Source organism: Bactrocera neohumeralis, chromosome 5, assembly GCF_024586455.1.
Source record: "Bactrocera neohumeralis isolate Rockhampton chromosome 5, APGP_CSIRO_Bneo_wtdbg2-racon-allhic-juicebox.fasta_v2, whole genome shotgun sequence".
Taxonomy (NCBI): Eukaryota; Metazoa; Arthropoda; class Insecta; order Diptera; family Tephritidae; genus Bactrocera; species Bactrocera neohumeralis.
Window position 1 is genome coordinate 43601100 of NC_065922.1, and position 17690 is coordinate 43618789.

General features: G+C 35.2%; 1 protein-coding gene across 18 annotated transcripts in view; it reads right to left on the minus strand.

Moving 5' to 3' along the window:
* Positions 1–17690, minus strand: part of LOC126760566 (disintegrin and metalloproteinase domain-containing protein 9) — a 578909-nt gene that overhangs the window by 246103 nt on the left and 315116 nt on the right. For all 18 annotated transcript variants that reach the window (XR_007667220.1, XM_050476295.1, XM_050476293.1 and 15 more), the window contains exon 5: positions 9877–9933. Coding sequence is in view for 17 of the 18 variants with exons in the window: in XM_050476295.1 (XP_050332252.1) it covers positions 9877–9933 (57 nt within the window). In the remaining variant the exon portion in view is untranslated. The remainder of the gene's footprint in view (positions 1–9876; positions 9934–17690) is intronic.

Genomic DNA, 17690 nt, shown 5'->3' on the forward strand with positions numbered 1-17690 from the left:
GCAAATTTAAAAGAGATTTTTCCAGAAATGCTTTCATTCTGAATAATAATGGAACTGAAGTCCGAAAGAAACAAATTATTTGGTTAGAAGATAGTTTTCTCAATTTTCTAAGCAACTTACTAGGGAAATTTCTTATAGCAAATATTTATGGGTATAAGTAAATCTGAAAACTTAACTCGCCAATGGCTTGCAGCCACCATAAATTGCTTTCCAGTTCATTTCAGTCGTGTTTGTTCAAACCTTCAAAAAGTTAACTTAAGAAGGAAGAAATAATCAGCTCCTTGAAGAGAAACTAATGAAGAAAAAGTTTAGATTTATATATCAAAAACTAAGGGATCAATTCGACAAACTTTATATATTTTACGGGATCTCCGATATTTTCTGCTGCGTGTTGCAAGCTTCGTGGCCAGCTTAATATACTTTTTCCAGTATGAAAATGTTAAAACCAATGAAAGGATAAGACACTGCTTCAAATATAATAACAAAACGTGCAAAAATTATTTTCGTTTGATTTTTACAGAGTTACATTTCGGGTTACTTTTAAGTTCGCTTCTTAAATAAAAAGTGAAAAATTGAGATAATTCGTCGTATTATGTTGCCACTTGCGCTTTACAGCTTAAATGGCGTATAAAAATCTAATAAAATTACTTTCCTGATAAATTTTTAATGCGAAATTTCGTCCAAATAGTGCTTTATGCAGGGTTGAATTTCTTATCACAAACACATTAATTTAGGCCGTCCAAAATGTTTTCATTCACTAATAAATTTTATTGTTGATTTTTCACTGAGATTTGCCGCTTCATAAAAATATGAAGCGAAAAAGATAGAAAAGAAAAGAAAGGAACCCAAAGACAATATAAACCTAGGAAACTCCAAATAAATTAAACGAAATGAAGAATGCATAAATTCCAATTCAAGAGTGAGTCTCCATTCATCGTAATAGTAATGAAAAATTTATTTGTCTTCGCCCTACAACTACTTCACCTGCCGTAGCAGCAACAACAACACTTTAAAATGCATAGCATAACTTGTACTTCGTAAATGATTATGGCAATTTTCAAGAGGCTGAATATTATGCTGGCCGCCTTTGCATGAACCGGACCCAAACGAAGCGAAGAGCCGACAAGCCAAGTTGACCAACTTGCTGAAGCGAACTTGTGTGTTCTACACAGCTACATACATATGTAAATATGGGCACAAGTATATGAATTTAGTAAACATACTATAAATATTTATATTAACCTCCTGAACCCCTGAGTCATTGTGGCGCCACTACGCACGACCGGCAAGTGCCACCGAAGCTGTTGCACTTCGCTCCGACAGTAAATTAATGAACTGCCAAAACATTTTAAAACATAATTACTCAGTAACATAATTTGTTATGAAATTTCAATCCGCACGGCAAGTAACCAACAGGCGGCGCCAACAACAACAACAACAAGCAGCTTTGCTGATGATAAGCTTCGACTGTGAAGCGTGTTGCAAGTGTCCAGCCTCAGCTTGTTCCAACTCCCCAACCACTACTACAATGTCATTGTTGTTGTTGCTGTTTATTAGAATGCTTGCTTGTTTGGTGGCGGTTTGCCGGCATTACAGTTAGATAAATGGGCATACCTGTCCAGATCAGCATTCCGCACATATCCCGTTGCATGGCTTGCTAAATATTTGTTAGATGAAAGTAGCTGTGTGCATGTAGGTGGGTATGCATGGACGTGTTTACATATGCATGTATGTATGTATGTATGCATAACTGACAAAATAAGTTAGCTACTGTAAATTTTAGTGGCAAATCTTACAACTTATTGAGCATTATTGGTGCGGGTTGTTCGAGGCTCTTCTCTACGCTCGACACATATTCAATGGCTACCAACCATACACCCATATAGAACGCGTGCGTATGTATAAAAGTCAATAATATTTATATGTGCTTGAATATGGGCGGTCAAATATCTCATTAGCTTTTGGACAGTTTGAAAATTTTAAATGGCAGGTATGCGACACTTGTCTTCCAGTGGTCACTTAATAAATACATATGAATATATGGATGTGGGTGGTTAATGAAAATAAGGCAGTAATCAGTTCTGATTATTACATCTTCTCTTTATTGCAAAACAATAATAAAATAAATGATTGCCGGAATTAGCTGAGTGGCATATTACCTACATGATTTTAACAGCAAGGATGTAAACTGATTCCACAAGCGAGCCAGACCTCATAGAAGAGAAGGTTACATCAGAGTCTCACCAAGAATATTGGGCCAAGCATTTTCTTACGACTAGTGACTAGTACCGAGAAACATATAACCCAAAACCCCACCGGAAATGAATCAACTTGTTATAACGAATTTGGTAACTAGGGTTTTATATCATAAAGTTATATTCTAAAGTGCAAACTAATATTAAAAGTAATAATTTCTACGTTTTTTTTATTTACGCATAAATTTTAGTTTGAAGAAGACCAGAGTATATGTGATACACAAATGGAAAGGCGGAGACTCTGCAAGGTATGTACTTAATACTATGTCCTATTTATTTTTTATACTATTGCAACTTGTTGTTAAAGAGTGTAATACTTCGGTTCACCTAACGTAGGTATAACTTAAAACTAAACGAGATAGACGTAATATATATATATATATATATTAGGGAGTGTCATTCTGAGGCAACCTATTTTTTTCAACTGAAAAACAGGCAAAAAACTTTCGAAAATGTGAAAAAAAGTCACTCAAAAGATGAGCTCCTAATATTAATATTTAGAGGTGACTGGCTTCCTATTTTCCTTTAAATCATGGAAAAAAAATCATTTTGTTTGTGGTGGTTACTGTGCGGAGGTTATTATAAGTGTACGCGATGGCTGCCAGTAGGAATGGTAAACTCGATTCCGATTCTACTCGAGAATCGAGTTTTCTCGTAAAACAATCTTCTCAGATTCTTTTGTCACAGTGCGAAGATGGCCAAAATCGGATTGAAACCATGCCTACTTCCAATATAACACAAATTTAATCATTTTCATCTTCGAAGAAATTAATATAACTTCAAAAATTTTTTCCTGTGTAAAAACTGGGTTGAATCGTGTCAATACTTTCCTTAGCTTCAATTTACCTAACGCAACAATTTTTATAAAACACCAGTGTTAGACTTTATTATGCATATATCGGTTCAACGTGTGAGTTATCTCTATGAAAAAGTGAGAAAGTATTTTACTCCTAATAGTTTGTCTTTGTACAAAAATTTGGCCGAAATTTGATCTAGTTTATACTGTGCCCAAAAAATAATATTAAGATTTTCGAAATCCGACTGACCTTACTCCATATCCTTGATGATTGCATGTGAGGTATGTTATATTATATAGTATTGACAAAAACAGATAAAATCGTAAACTTTTTTTTCGTTTTTCTAACAGACCTTGTGAAGAATAAATCGGTCAGTGTGTGAGTTGTATACCTGAGAAATCTCCAAATTAGCGCAATCAGTTCGTCACTTTCTTTGACCCCAATATTCCTCATATAATGATTTCCGTCTTTCCACCTGACCTTAAATCATTGTAGTTAGTCAAAATGTAATATTTTATTGAAACTAAATGGACAAGTTTTCTTAAAAATTATCTGGTTTAGTTCTGAATTAGAATTGTTCTATACCTTGGTCTAAGTCTCACATCCCTAGTATAAAGAATTTCGATCATATGATTAACGATTTCCACATTAACTCAATATATTAAATTTAGCTTCTTCGGTCGAGTTAATATGTTACGCATATCACTCATTTGAAGATATATTAAACATAATTTTAGCTCAAAGGAACTAAAATATGGCAATAAAACTAAGTTTAGTTCTTTCGCAAAATATTTCAATACAAAGTTTTGCCACTCCCTGAGTGAATTCCCCGAGCTTGTTTACTTTATTCATATTGCATTTACTGTGTGCACTAAGGGAGGTTAGGGGCAAAAATAACCTAAAATATATTTTACACTTGTTTACCGACTACTTTAAGTCCCTCTCATTTTTACAGTTATTTATTTTATTTTTATTTTTTTTGCTTGTGTTAGGAGTGAGAAGTTACTAAAATCTATTATTCCGACCCATAACTCAAACTACTTCAATAGTTACCGCAATCGCTCCATAAAAATGTCTACATCAGTAAAGTGGCCTTAAAACTTTACTAAACATTTGTACAAAGCTGTTAGATTAAAATGCATTTGTATAAAACTAACCAAAGTAATAATGGGAAATTACGCTTACAATGACTTGTACCGATTTTTGGTTCTTTAAATATATTAAACACTTAAAAACCCCGCTGTGCTTAAGGTCGCTCTGATAGGCCCAGAAATCAAGAAGTAAACTAGCTATATTTAGAAACAATAGTAATTTCTCTCTCGCCTTGTCTATTTTGTATATTTATTATAGTTTAAGTAGCTGCTCTGGATTTTTACTATAACTAAAATCCAAGACAATCTTTCCCTATGTCTTCAGTTTCGATATAGCTGCCCGTCGGTAAGCAAAAATTTATGAGAAAATTATATGCATACATATATTATATCTGTATATACATATAGGTATATACACACATATATACACACAACAACGACAATGCTAAACTTCAACCGCTCATTCCAACAACAACAAGATGCTAGCCGCAAACACTCAACACACAGTGGCTGCGGCTGTTGCAGCCATTTGAGACATCTCAAGCTGTAGCCTCTTGTGTATGCCAACAATAGTGCTTTGGCCACTTATCACGTTGTTGTTGTTGCTGCCGTTGTTGTTATTGCTGTTGTGTAGACAATCTTAGCTTCCTTGCGATTATGCCTGGCTGCTGATAGCTATTTATATGCATGTGTGTGTGTGTGTGTAACATTACCTCAGTAGTGGCCATCAATTCTTCAATTTCAAGTATTCGGGAGCTAGCAAATAAGGTGGGCATGCGCATATACGCATATACATACACCATTAAATAGTTGAATATATTTAGATATATGTATATAGAATTGCATATGTGTTCACTTATGTACATAAGTATGTATATGACATTCATTGTATCAAGTGTGTCAGTCTGTATTTGTCAAGTCGCCAGTTGCACCGTGGACTTGGATAATCAAGAAGATAAAAGCATAGAAACTCCATCTTCATGACTTTGGCTCCACGCTCGGCCAGCAACAATCTTAGCCGGCCTCAAGGCGCTTCAACATACGCAAGTTAACTGTGTCACTTACATATGCATCGGTGTATGTATGGGTGCGTGTGTGCGCATAAACATTAATATTTATATGCGAATGTGGTGTCAGCTTATATATTATGTATGTTATATCTATGTTTATGCACCGTTATGCATAATAGAGTGCGTGTGTGCGTGTATTTATAGAGTCTCATCAAGAATTTCTTTCATTTTATTTTCCTTTTGTCTGAGCTTTTATCGAGTCTTCAGCGTGTGCGTCTGTGTTATGCGCTCACTCATGTATGAAAGGCATATATACATTTTGTTTTTGTTACTTACGGATACGTGTGCGTGTTTGTGCAAGTGTATGTGCGTTGAAGTTGCTTTAAAATGAAGCTTGTTTACGATTTTATGTGCAGTTTGCACTTGTATAATTAAGTGTGTTATAATTTCATAATTTCACCTACATACATATACACTATACGAGAGCACGCGTTTGTATGTAGAAGTAGAGACAGTTGGCCACGTGTATATACAAATATACATAAAGGCGCTTTCAGGTTGAAGTTTATAAGTAAGTTGTCTTCTTGGCTTTATTTTCAGTTATTCAACAATATTTTTACCTTCCTTTTTACACTCGAGTGATTACTTTAAACTAATTTATAAAAGTTGTTGATGCTGCCTGCATGTGTAGGCATGCTTATGCACCCATATATGTATATGTATGTGTGGCTAAGTAAGTGCTTATTTGCTTCACAGTACGGACCCCGCTCTGTGGCATGAGTTTTATGGGGAAGTTATTTAGTTAGTTAAACTTTGCAACGCCACTTCATAATGGACAACACGCTGGCTTTTGATGAACTACTTAATATTTAGTAAAGAGAGGGGCTTATCAAAAATGTGTTTACGGGCATATGGGAATGATTTTTTTATAATGTGTTATTTAAAAGAGAGATTATTTATAAGTAAGATTATACGTTTCACTTGACTTGATTTAAATGAGTACATTTAGGAGAAATATGCAACGCTGTGCTCGATGACCTGCCGCCATTTTGAAAGTAATTCCATATTGCGATTCACAAAGAACTGCAAAAACCTGCCACAGTCGTTTTTCACAAGATTCTTTTGAAGCGATTTTTTCAACAGCAAAATCAATCGCCATAGACAGCAGAAATTACTTGGTGATAGGTCCGGACTATAAGGTGGATGCCTAAGAATATTTCAGCTAAGCTTTCGGAACTTCTGGAGAATCAATATCAATAGTTCCTTCTGGGAATATGGTTCAGACGGTCTAATTGTTGACAGTAAAACTACAACATTATGACCAATAACCATTCGCTTCACAAGTGGATCGATTTTGTTTGGATCAGCGACAATTTCTAATATTTTTCGCAGTTTTCGATAATTTGCCTTCCAGAGTGTATTTTTGTCATAAAAATTACCGGTACGGAAACGGAAATTCGGAATGATGATGTTACACTATCGGATGCATAAGCAATATTCACTTTTTCAGTCACCTGTCTTCCGTTTTCACTTTTATTTAAAAGCACTAGGGAAGAACATCAGAAAAACAATGGAGCATCTCTTGTTCGGCATTGACAAGACTACGCTGTAAGCATCTCCACACTAGAAGAGCTATGATACACTAGAGGAGGTATCGGTAATAAGGCCGCAGAGTCTGTTAAAATTCGCGTCGAACTGAGGCATCTCAAACTGTGACTACTCCTCTTGGACTTAGCAACTGAACTGCATCTGGTACCACAAAAGACCAAACTGATCATTTTTGGCCTACCATGCTAATCTTACCTAACCTAAAAGCGATTTGGAAATATGGGACATTTTTCTCTTGACTAATGTTCAAATAATACTTAAGCACTCACAAAATTGTTAAAAAAAATGTTTTTGATATGAAATCTTGATCAAATCTCTAGACAGAATATAAATTATTTTCCACACCAGCCCTCGAAATTTTATTAAAGTGTAGCCGCTGAACTAACTTGGTATTGTGCCAAAGGTTATCCAGCGGGCAAAGGGTAGAATTTTTCCACGGTAAGTATCGCAAGAGACGACTTAAATCCAATATGCACCATGTCTGTTATTTGGCTTGCATCGAAATATCAACATAGTCCTTTCAGAAAAAGAGCTATAATATTCAGTTTGAACTGATATTATACACTTTGAACGAGATTCTTTTTAATGAAAAGACATTTGAAGTTCAATCGACATACATACATGAACTGTCATTGAGTTTGATGGGTGCTCAACTGGCAGTAGTGAAAGTTACATGGATTTACCAGAGTCTTAAATTTGCTACCCCGGGGAGCGGTAAGCCCTTGGAGTTCACTCAAATATGCTCATTGGGTTTGGCTTTTTGGCGAGATTCGTGATTATTGTTATTAAACCTAGAGGTAGGTAAAATTGAAAATTCAGTTCAGTGTGGAGTCGCATTGCGGTCTGGTGCACAGCACGGCAGATGTTTTATCTTCCACGTTACGAATTGAAACCAATTAATGTTTGCAAAAAGCTCGTGAGGTTATGCTATGTATAGCACGTCAAGAGCTAAATATAATTGATGCAAAAATATAGTCAATTAGTAATATTAAGCCTTCGGGTATCATTAATTTATGACCGCTGTGATATAGCAACGTTTAGAGACAGCAGATCCCACAAGCGATCTATGTAACCGGTGCCAAAGGGGATTTTCAACTCTGCATTTAAAAGATTGTTGAAGCATGATTTGAGACATTTTTGCATGTCACTTGGAGGATTGACAAAGACTTGCACAGAACGTTTGTCATTAAGGGATCGTCTCAGTATGAGCCTCCGAAAAATCATCGATTTTCGCGATTTTTTTAATGTTGGAATTAACTAATCGGTCCGAGTTTTTTATAAATAAATACATTCACCTCGAATACAAACTGATTTGTTTTATGTTTATTTATTGGGTGTATAACACCCAAATTAAATTGTTGAAATGACATGTAAAAAAAAGGTCCTGTACGAAGTGCTCAGTTGGGGCCAGTATTTTGGTCCGAAACAATTTTGGACCTTCTGTAGGAAAGTCGCTATCGCGCTATGGAACCTTTTATTGTTTTTTTTTTTTTTGAAATTTGACAAAATGGCAGCGGTTTGAACAAAAGGTATCGAATTTGGCTCTTTTTTCGACAGTTTTTCGTGGAAAAAAAAGAAAATTTCAAAAAAAATGATAAAAGCCTCCAAAGCGCGATAGCGAATGACGTTAAGAATGTTCTCTACAAATTAAAACTAGATCTCTTCAAAAATCTTGCTTTGATATTGGAAACCGTTTTGAAAAACACCATTCTTGCTTATAGGCAATATCGGGCATGAAAGGGTTAACCAAATAATGCGACGTTGTCTTATTATAGATACAAATTCTCCAACACTTCGAACCTAAACATGTTGCTAGCAACATTTACAAACGTGAAACCCACAAAAAGAGAGTAAAATAATCGAATATGAACTATAATGCTTAGCACTCCGCTTCATATGCAATTAATTTAATAAATTAATAACTCGAAAATGAAAAAGTATTAGCTATTTAGGAGCACATTGTCGTAAAAATCCAAGTATTAAGCAGCTTAACATGATACGAAGTGATGACGCTGGATTAACACTAGAGTTTTATGATGTTATTTAATACGTGTAATTTGCTAACGGTAAAAATGGCACGAATTATGTAAGCGAAGGGTGAAAGCGGACGGTATCACACGCATATACATATATACAGATTATATATTTATATTAACTGCTACATAAGCATATCTCTTTATCATTCAAATTGGAGAGGCGTTAGAGCGAATGCTTATCAGTACTAATGGCCATGCCGTGAAAGCTCAAATAAAGTGTTAAATACGCACACAAATGCAAATGAAATATGCGAGTATGTTTGAGTACTTCAATAAGCTTGCATATCTACATATATATATTAATTTTTGATGGCACCTAACAAGACATCTGAGTTGCCATTAACTGACAGGTGAGGAGAAAATGAAAGAGCTGATGTAGCAATGCTAGCAGAAAAATTGAAGTACTCAGCATGATTAAGCGGCAGCTTTGTTCGCAAAACACACACATATATATACATATACAGTTACATTCTCATACACATTAAAGGCTGGTGGATAAAAGTGAGAGAATAGAAAAAAATATGCCATGACATAGCGAACATAAATACATATAGACATACGCATGCACGTCTCAGATTAATGAAATTACACACGTGTATGTATGTATGTGTGTGCGTTTGCGTATGTGCTTCTTAATTTAATGCCCTACCCTGCAGATTAGCTGTCACACAAAGCGAGGCCATACAAAGCCCCAAACTTCGAGGCTTAGCTGACATGTAAGACACAACAAATGCAAACGACAAGAATATAATTAATTTGCTGGAAGAAAAAGCGAACAGCCGAAAGCTCAAATTTCATTTGATGAACTGTCAGGCAGGCTAGACAATGATTGGTGGCATTGGTGAGTGGGCCAATACATATGCAGATGATAGCAGCATATTTATAGAAAAGAATTTCGCACACACACACGTCCACATATATTTGGAAAAAAGTGCTGCCTATCCCTGACACATGTAATTATTCATGTAATTACTCATGTTTGATAAGATATTCTACACATAACTGTATTTTTCATAATTAAACGAAATTCAAGCTTAAGGCTGATGCTTATACAATCGGCAAAATGCCGGCGTACTCACCTTTGTTCTGCCTCTGCTGAAGCCACCATCCTCATGGGGTCGTGGACGCTGACCCGGCTGCAATGCGTACACAATGCCGAGAAGATTGCATGCAAAGAGAAAGAGAAAACAATTGCATTTTATTGAATTGTCAGCTAACGGTGAATTGTTCAATTAAAATTCATATTTAAGAAAAACTATGCGTAGTATACATGTGCACTCATACATATACATAAAGTTGTAGTTGTAGTATGTTAGGCTAGAGATAAAGAATGTGTTAAAAGCGTCAATATTTTCATTTGTCCAACTGCCCAATATTATATGGCGCATAGGAAAAAATCACAAATATTCAATATATCAATTCCTTTCATTTATCGACTCTTTGCCGTTATTCATGCGTAAAATACTATATACAACTTTTTATGTAATCACCAATCAGCACGCTCAGCCGTCATGACACAGCAGCAATGCGAAATTAAATATCTATGGAGTAGAGGGGATTCGCAAAAATATTTGTCTATGCAAGTATTTGGCAATAAAAAACTAAAAATATGGCCATTTGGCTAACAATGTAAGATTACGAGGGAAGCTGTTGGACTTGAAATAAAGTATATTATTCATTTAATATTTAAAAATAATTAAACTGTAAATATTTAATGTTTTTAAAAAATGTATTGAAAACTCAGTAATACCTATTTGTAACAAGATAAAGAAAAATCGATAAAATCACTAATATTAAGATAAATATATCGATAAGACGCGTAATATTCCATTTCATAAGTGTTTTGCACTAGCATACTCATACGGTCGGCTTATGATAAATGTGTAACGCGGAATTTAATGTTATGTAATGTAATGAATGATAAGTCGTTTTTTAGCTGTAATATCGGTCCTTGTAGTTAATATGTGACGAAGTTTCGATAGCTTAAGGCGGCGTTCAGTTGCGCGGTAAAAAATCGATTTTTTTACACATTCCTACCGTAGACATAACCAAAACCTTGGCCCACAATAGCTTCAAACCCGGCCACATGCTGACTATTCGCGTGGCTCAATCAGCTTTAATGGGTTTACGGGTTTCAAAAAATTGATTTTTTTATTGTTTTATTAAATTCTACAACATATCTAGAATATTGTCCTAAATTTTCAAGTTGATCCGAGTAATACTTTCGGAGCTACAGCCTTGAAAACTTGTGCGCTAGTTAATTTTTACCAGAAGTAAAAATGTGTCAAAAGAATATATTTTTGATCAGCACCGAAATGTGTAATCGTTATTAATACGCTTCAGACTAACTTATTACATGTTTCTTCCTTATATTTATACTAACTAGTATGTTTACTTAGTACTAGTTAATAGTTTGTTTAGCTATAGCTTATATTATTTGTTTAGGTTTGTTTACATACAAGTATATATTGTTTGCGTAGATACATTTGCCTTGTTTTAAGATAAGGTTGTTGTGGTATTCAAACTCAAGGTTGTTTTGATGCATATTGTTTACTGAAACAAAAGGTTGTTTTGCTGTTTGTTAAAATTATAAGGAATACGTTCCTTAACTCGCTCGAGGCTAGCTAGAATCAGTGCGCCGTCTTTAAAAGCATTTTTCTCGAAACGGTGTTTTTAAAGTCTGTTAGCAAGATTTCTCGATCTTCATGAAATTTTATACTGGTTTTTGAGATACAATTCTTAAAGACTTGGACGAAGGATTTCTTTTCGAATAAAACTATTTGAAAACAAAAAAAATCGCGAAATATGAATTTTTTTTGTTTTGTAAAAATGTTTGCCAAAAATTCCATTTTCAGTTATTTTTCCTTCGTCCTAGTTTTAAGTTAAGGTTTTAACTAGAATACGTACTTTTATACCTTGAACAGGGTATATTAAGTTTGTCATGAAGTTTGTAACAACCAGAAGGAAGCGTCGGAGACCCTATAAAGCATATAAGTATAACTGATCAGTATGTTGAGCTGAGTCGATTTAGCCATGTCCGTCTGCCTGTCTATCTGTCCGTCTGTATATATACGAACTAGTCTCTCAGTTTTTAAGATATCGTCTTGAAATCTTGCAACCGTCATTTTCTCTTCAAGAGACTGCTCATTTGTCGGAACTGCCGATGTCGGACCACTATAGCATATAGCTGTCATATAAACTCAATGTTCGGAATTAAGTTCTTGTAAGGAAAACTTTCATATTTGATAATGTATCTTCACGAAATTTGGTACAGATTATTTTCTAAGAAAATTATGTAATTTTCGAAGAAATTGTTCAGATCGGTTAACTATAGCATATAGCTGCCATATAAATTGAATGATCGGAAACAAATGGTTGCATGGGAAACTTCCTCATTTGACGATATATCTTCACGAAATTTGGTATGAGTTATTGCTCATATAAATAATGTAATATGGAAAAAATTGTTTAGAGCGGCTCACTATAGCATATAGCTGCCATACAAACCGAACGATCGGAATCAAGGGCTTGTATGGAAAACTTTTGCTTTTGACGTGGTATCTTCACGAAATTCGACACGGATTACTGCTTAAGGTAATAATATAATCTCCGAAAAAATTGTTCAGATCGGATTACTATAGCGTACAGCTTCCATACAAACTGAACACATAGTTACTAAAAGAAATGCACCTGTGAATGGTTTATTAGCTTCGGTGCGGCCGAAAATGCAAACCCTATTTCACATATCCTAGAAAAGGGGTTCAGATGAAAAGAATGTAAGGGTTATGGTATATTGTTTTCTCTTATGAAAAAAAAAGAAACAAGACCTTAGGCTAAGCCAATAACTTCAAAGATTTAATTTACTTAAAAAAAAAAATTTAAAGCAGAACTAGACACATGGCCGGAAAGAGAGTTTTTGACTTCGACAAGGAACTTTTATTTATTTATTAGTATTAAATTAGACTAAATTTTCTACTTTCAATATAGTATTTCCCATTTTTCATCATTCATGCTTTAGCGATTTAATTATGGCCATGGTTCTTATCGTTCTTTTAACAAAATTGAGTTATAAACTATACAATCTTTTAAATTGGATCAAACAGCACGAAGTGTGCTAGTTTTTACTAAAATCGGTTAAGTAATTTAGAAGTTTACCCCGGACAAACGTGATACGTAACTTTTACGTATATATATTGGTATTTCTTTCCGTGGTCTCAATTTTAATATAAAATATCACACCCTCGTAAATAGTTCTTTCATTAATGCATTCGCTGCATAAATTTATATTTGGTCATATTTTAATTTGTTAAGAGACAACTTTGACAATTTGCATCCAAAATATACGCTGTTTTATTTATTAATACCGCTGCAAAATATTCGATTATTTGTTGAAAAATGCATTGGCGCATAATGTACGCACATATTACAAAGAAACAAGAAAAAACGTTAACTTCGGCTGCACCGAAGCTAATATACCCTTCCCAGGTGCATTTCTTTTAGTAACTATGTGTTCAGTTTATATGAAAGCTATGTATATGCTATAGTAATCTGATCTGAACAATTTTTTCGGAGATTATATTATTACCTTAAGCAGTAAACCATGCCAAATTTCGTGAAGATACCACGTCAAAAGCAAAAGTTTTCCATACAAGCCCTTGATTCCGATCGTTCGGTTTGTATGGCAACTATATGCTATAGTAAGCCGATCTGAACAGTTTCTTCGGAGATTACATTGTTGCCTTAGAAAATAATCTATACCAAATTTGGTGAAGATACATTGTCAAATGTGAAAGTTTTCCATACAAGAACTTGATTCCGATCGTTCAGTTTGTATGGCAGCTATATGCTATAGTCAACCGATCTGAACATTTTCTTCGGAGATTATATAGTTGCTTAAGAAAATAATATATACCAAATTTTGTGAAGATACATTGTCAAATGTGAAAGTTTTCCATACAAGAACTTGATTCCGATCGTTCAGTTTATATGGCAGCTATATGTTATAGTTCCGACAAATGAGCAGCTTCTTGAAGAGAAAATGACGTGTGCAAAATTTCAAAAGGACATCTTAAAAACTGAGGGACTAGTTCGTATATATACAGATGGATGGACGGACGGATGGACGGACAGACAGATAGACGGACATGGCTAAATCGACTCAGCTCAACATACTGATCATTTATACATATGTGTATATACTTTATAGGGTCTCCGACGCATCTTTCTGGGTGTTACAAACATCGTGACAAACTTAATATACCCTATTCAGGGTATAAAAATTGCCGAACATTTTTTTGGCAAAAAGTTAGCCGCAAAAAGTGGAACTTGATTTCAATTCGATGCCTTAATTACTCTATTTTTAATATCATTCGTTACAGCTGAAATAACGAAAAATATTTATTTCTACTTATGGACACATGTGTGTGTGTGTGTGCATATGTGTATTCGCATTTGTATGCAAATTAAATTGTTGCGCAAAAAATTACGTGTGAAAAATGAATTTGATTTCATTGTCAGATTGTCCAGGCCGTCGACTGCCGAATTTCTTGTTTACCGTACTTTGCTTTTAATTGATGCGAATTTTCTGTTGCTGTGTGCGTGAATTATGACATGTCCATAAAGTTTACCTAACTTTTAATTCGGAATTTTTTTCCAAAATTATATAAAGAAAGAAACATTGAATAAATATGGCTTTCAAATATAATAAAAAAAAATTATTTGATAACTAATTAAAAATAATTCATTTTTCGTATTTAATTAATTATTTTCAGCATTCGTATTTAATTAATTACTAGGCAAATGTTAAGAGTTTAAGCTGTGTTATTACCTTAAATTTCAGCACACTTTTGTCTAAAAATATGCAAAAAAGATTAACACCCCGTCGGTAACGTTTCTATACTTGCCCTGCCGTTCGAGAACAGAAAACAAAAATGGACCTTACGAATTTATTTTTGTAAGTAGGCGGAAGCGTCAAAAGCCGGAGTGCGGAACTTCAAACCGCTAAATCTAACCTACTACGAACTCGGGACTCTCCCACTGAACCCGAGTGATAAGATATTTCACTCTTCTCTATAGCACGGACTGACGGACGCCTAATCTGTCCTATATGTCTCAGTCTGGTCATGATTGAGGCTGCCGCTTGGTTGAGAGCTTTCGAAATCTCCGCAGACTGACACATGAGTGTCGTCAAATTTTTCACTGTACAACTACTACCGAGTGTAATTTTAAGTTTCCCCTTGTCCTTAAAAAGCGAGTTCAATAAAAGGATACAAGATCAAATTCTTCAAAGCACTCAGAATACGTCGGACAATTCAGACTAATGTCGTGCTGGAATCTGTACAGATGGCATCTAAAAGTCAGGTGGAAATCCAGGTCCCGATGTTGTCTGTCGATCCATGAATGGACGGATCAGTCCACCGTCCTTTCAGTGAGGTTTGCCACTGCTGCTGCCATATTGTTAAGCTTTTGACTCTCTCTTCTCGTTTGGCTCCAATGGACGGCTCTAAAAACTTGTATAATCGCTTGTATTTGTCACCTCGGATGTCAATGAGCATCATACTGGCTGTAATTTCAGCAGCGTCACTTGATATTGTACGGAAAGCACCGATTTAGTGACGACAGCCTGTGTACTGTGCTTATTTGTCTGGCATATGCTTTAACGTCTAGCGCCTGGATCCATATTGCAATGCATATAATACAACCGATCTCATTGCCTTTGCGAGTAGACTTCTGTCTTTTGCTCAGCCAATTCTAAACTCATTTAGGAGAGCCATAGGCGCATCATTGCATTTGCTCGGAGGACGTCTAGGTGTTTAGTCCCCGCTACCACAATAAGGTCGTCTGCGTACGCAATTAATTCTACGCCTTTTAGTTGGTGTCTCCTTAGCATCCCATCATACATTAGGATCCATTGAAGGGGGCCTTGAACCCAGCTTTGCGGTAGTCCACTCGAAATGGAGTAACCTTTGTTGCCTTCATCAATATCCAATAATTATCGTCTGTTTCCAAATATCTCATAATAATTTTTATAAGATATTAAGGAGCGCGTATGATATACAGAGCCCACTATGTATGTAATGTAATATTTGCCCACTTTGCCGAGTTGAAGGCATTCTTCACATCGCTTACCACTTACTGTGTATTTCGCAGTATCTACGACATTGTTTAGTGCGTCAATGGTGGAATTCTTTTTCATAAAGCCGTAATGTCTTTCTGATAATTTGGTTTACGAGTGAATACTTTTTGAATACTATCATGAACTCAACAATGATTTTGTTTATTTTGTATATTTCAAGAATATATTGTTAAAATTTCAAGTCGATTAGGGCAAAACTGACGAAGTTGCGAATAATTTTGTATCAGTCTTATGAATTTCAGCTTTTTCCCCATAAATCACGTTTTCAAAGTGACTTCAAAACAATTGCTCCTTTTTGGACGAGACGGCGACGGAGAGCTGTTTTCAAAATAGCGATTTTCCAGAGCAAAGATAGGAGGACACTGTAATCCTACTTTTTACAAGACATTTAGTACAAGAATAATTGCAGCCATTACCTTAATTTTCAATATTCCTTAGTGAACTTTGTGAACAATAGACATCATTTCCATATTTAGACAAAAATTAAGAATTTAGCAGTAAAATCTAGAAAAAAACGTCTAATTGTATGATAGAAAAATCTAATCCTATATTACAACAAAAACAAAACACAAAAATGGCACAAGAAATTAGCATGTATAACATAGACTAGCATAAACAATCAAAAACTATAAGTTTTGACAAGACAGGGACGACAAGAGCAAAAATCATATCCTAATTGAGACAATGAGATGAGAAGTGACGAATCGAAGGCGATACGGAAATACATTAATATATTTGGGGTAAAATATTATTATTTGAAAGTAATTATACCCTGAACAAGGCAACGACACTCAGAGGAAACGTAAGAGATCATATAAAACAAGTAAGGAAGGGCTAAGTTCGGGTGTCACCGAACATTTTATACTCTCGCATGGTAAAGTGATAATCGAGATTTCATTATCCGTCATTTACATATTTTTCAAATACCGTATTTTTGTAAAGTTTTATTCCGCTATCATCATTGGTTCCTAATGTTTATACTTGTATTATACAGAGAAGGCATCAGATGGAATTCAAAATAGCGTTATATTGGAAGAAGGCGTGGTTGTGAACCGATTTCAGCCATATTTCGTACATGTCATCAGGGTGTTAAGAAAACATTATATACCGAATTTCATTGAAATCGGTCTAGTAGCTCCTGAGATATGCTTCTTGGTCCATAAGTGGGCGGCGCCACGCCCATTTTCAATTTTTAAAAAAAGCCTGGGTGCAGCTTCCTTCTGCAACTTCTTCCGTAAAATTTAGTGTTTCTGACGTTTTTTGTTAGTCCGTTAACGCACTTTTAGTGATTTTCAACATAACCTTTGTATGGGAGGTGGGCGTGGTTATTATCCGATTTCTTCCATTTTTGAACTGTATATGGAAATACCTGAAGAAAACGACTCTGTAGAGTTTGGTTGACATAGCTATATTAGTTTCCGAGATATGTACAAAAAACTTAGTAGGGGGCGGGGCCACGCCCACTTTTCCAAAAAAATTACTTCCAAATATGTCCCTCCCTAATGCGATCCTTTGTGCCAAAATTCACTTTAATATCTTTATTTATGGCTTAGTTATGACACTTTATAGGTTTTCGGTTTCCGCCATTTTGTGGGCGTGGCAGTGGGCCGATTTTGCCCATCTTCGAACTTAACCTTCTTATGGAGCCAAGGAATACGTGTACCAAGTTTCATCATGATATCTCAATTTTTACTCAAGTTACAGCTTGCACGGACGGACGGACAGACGGACGGACAGACAGACATCCGGATTTCGACT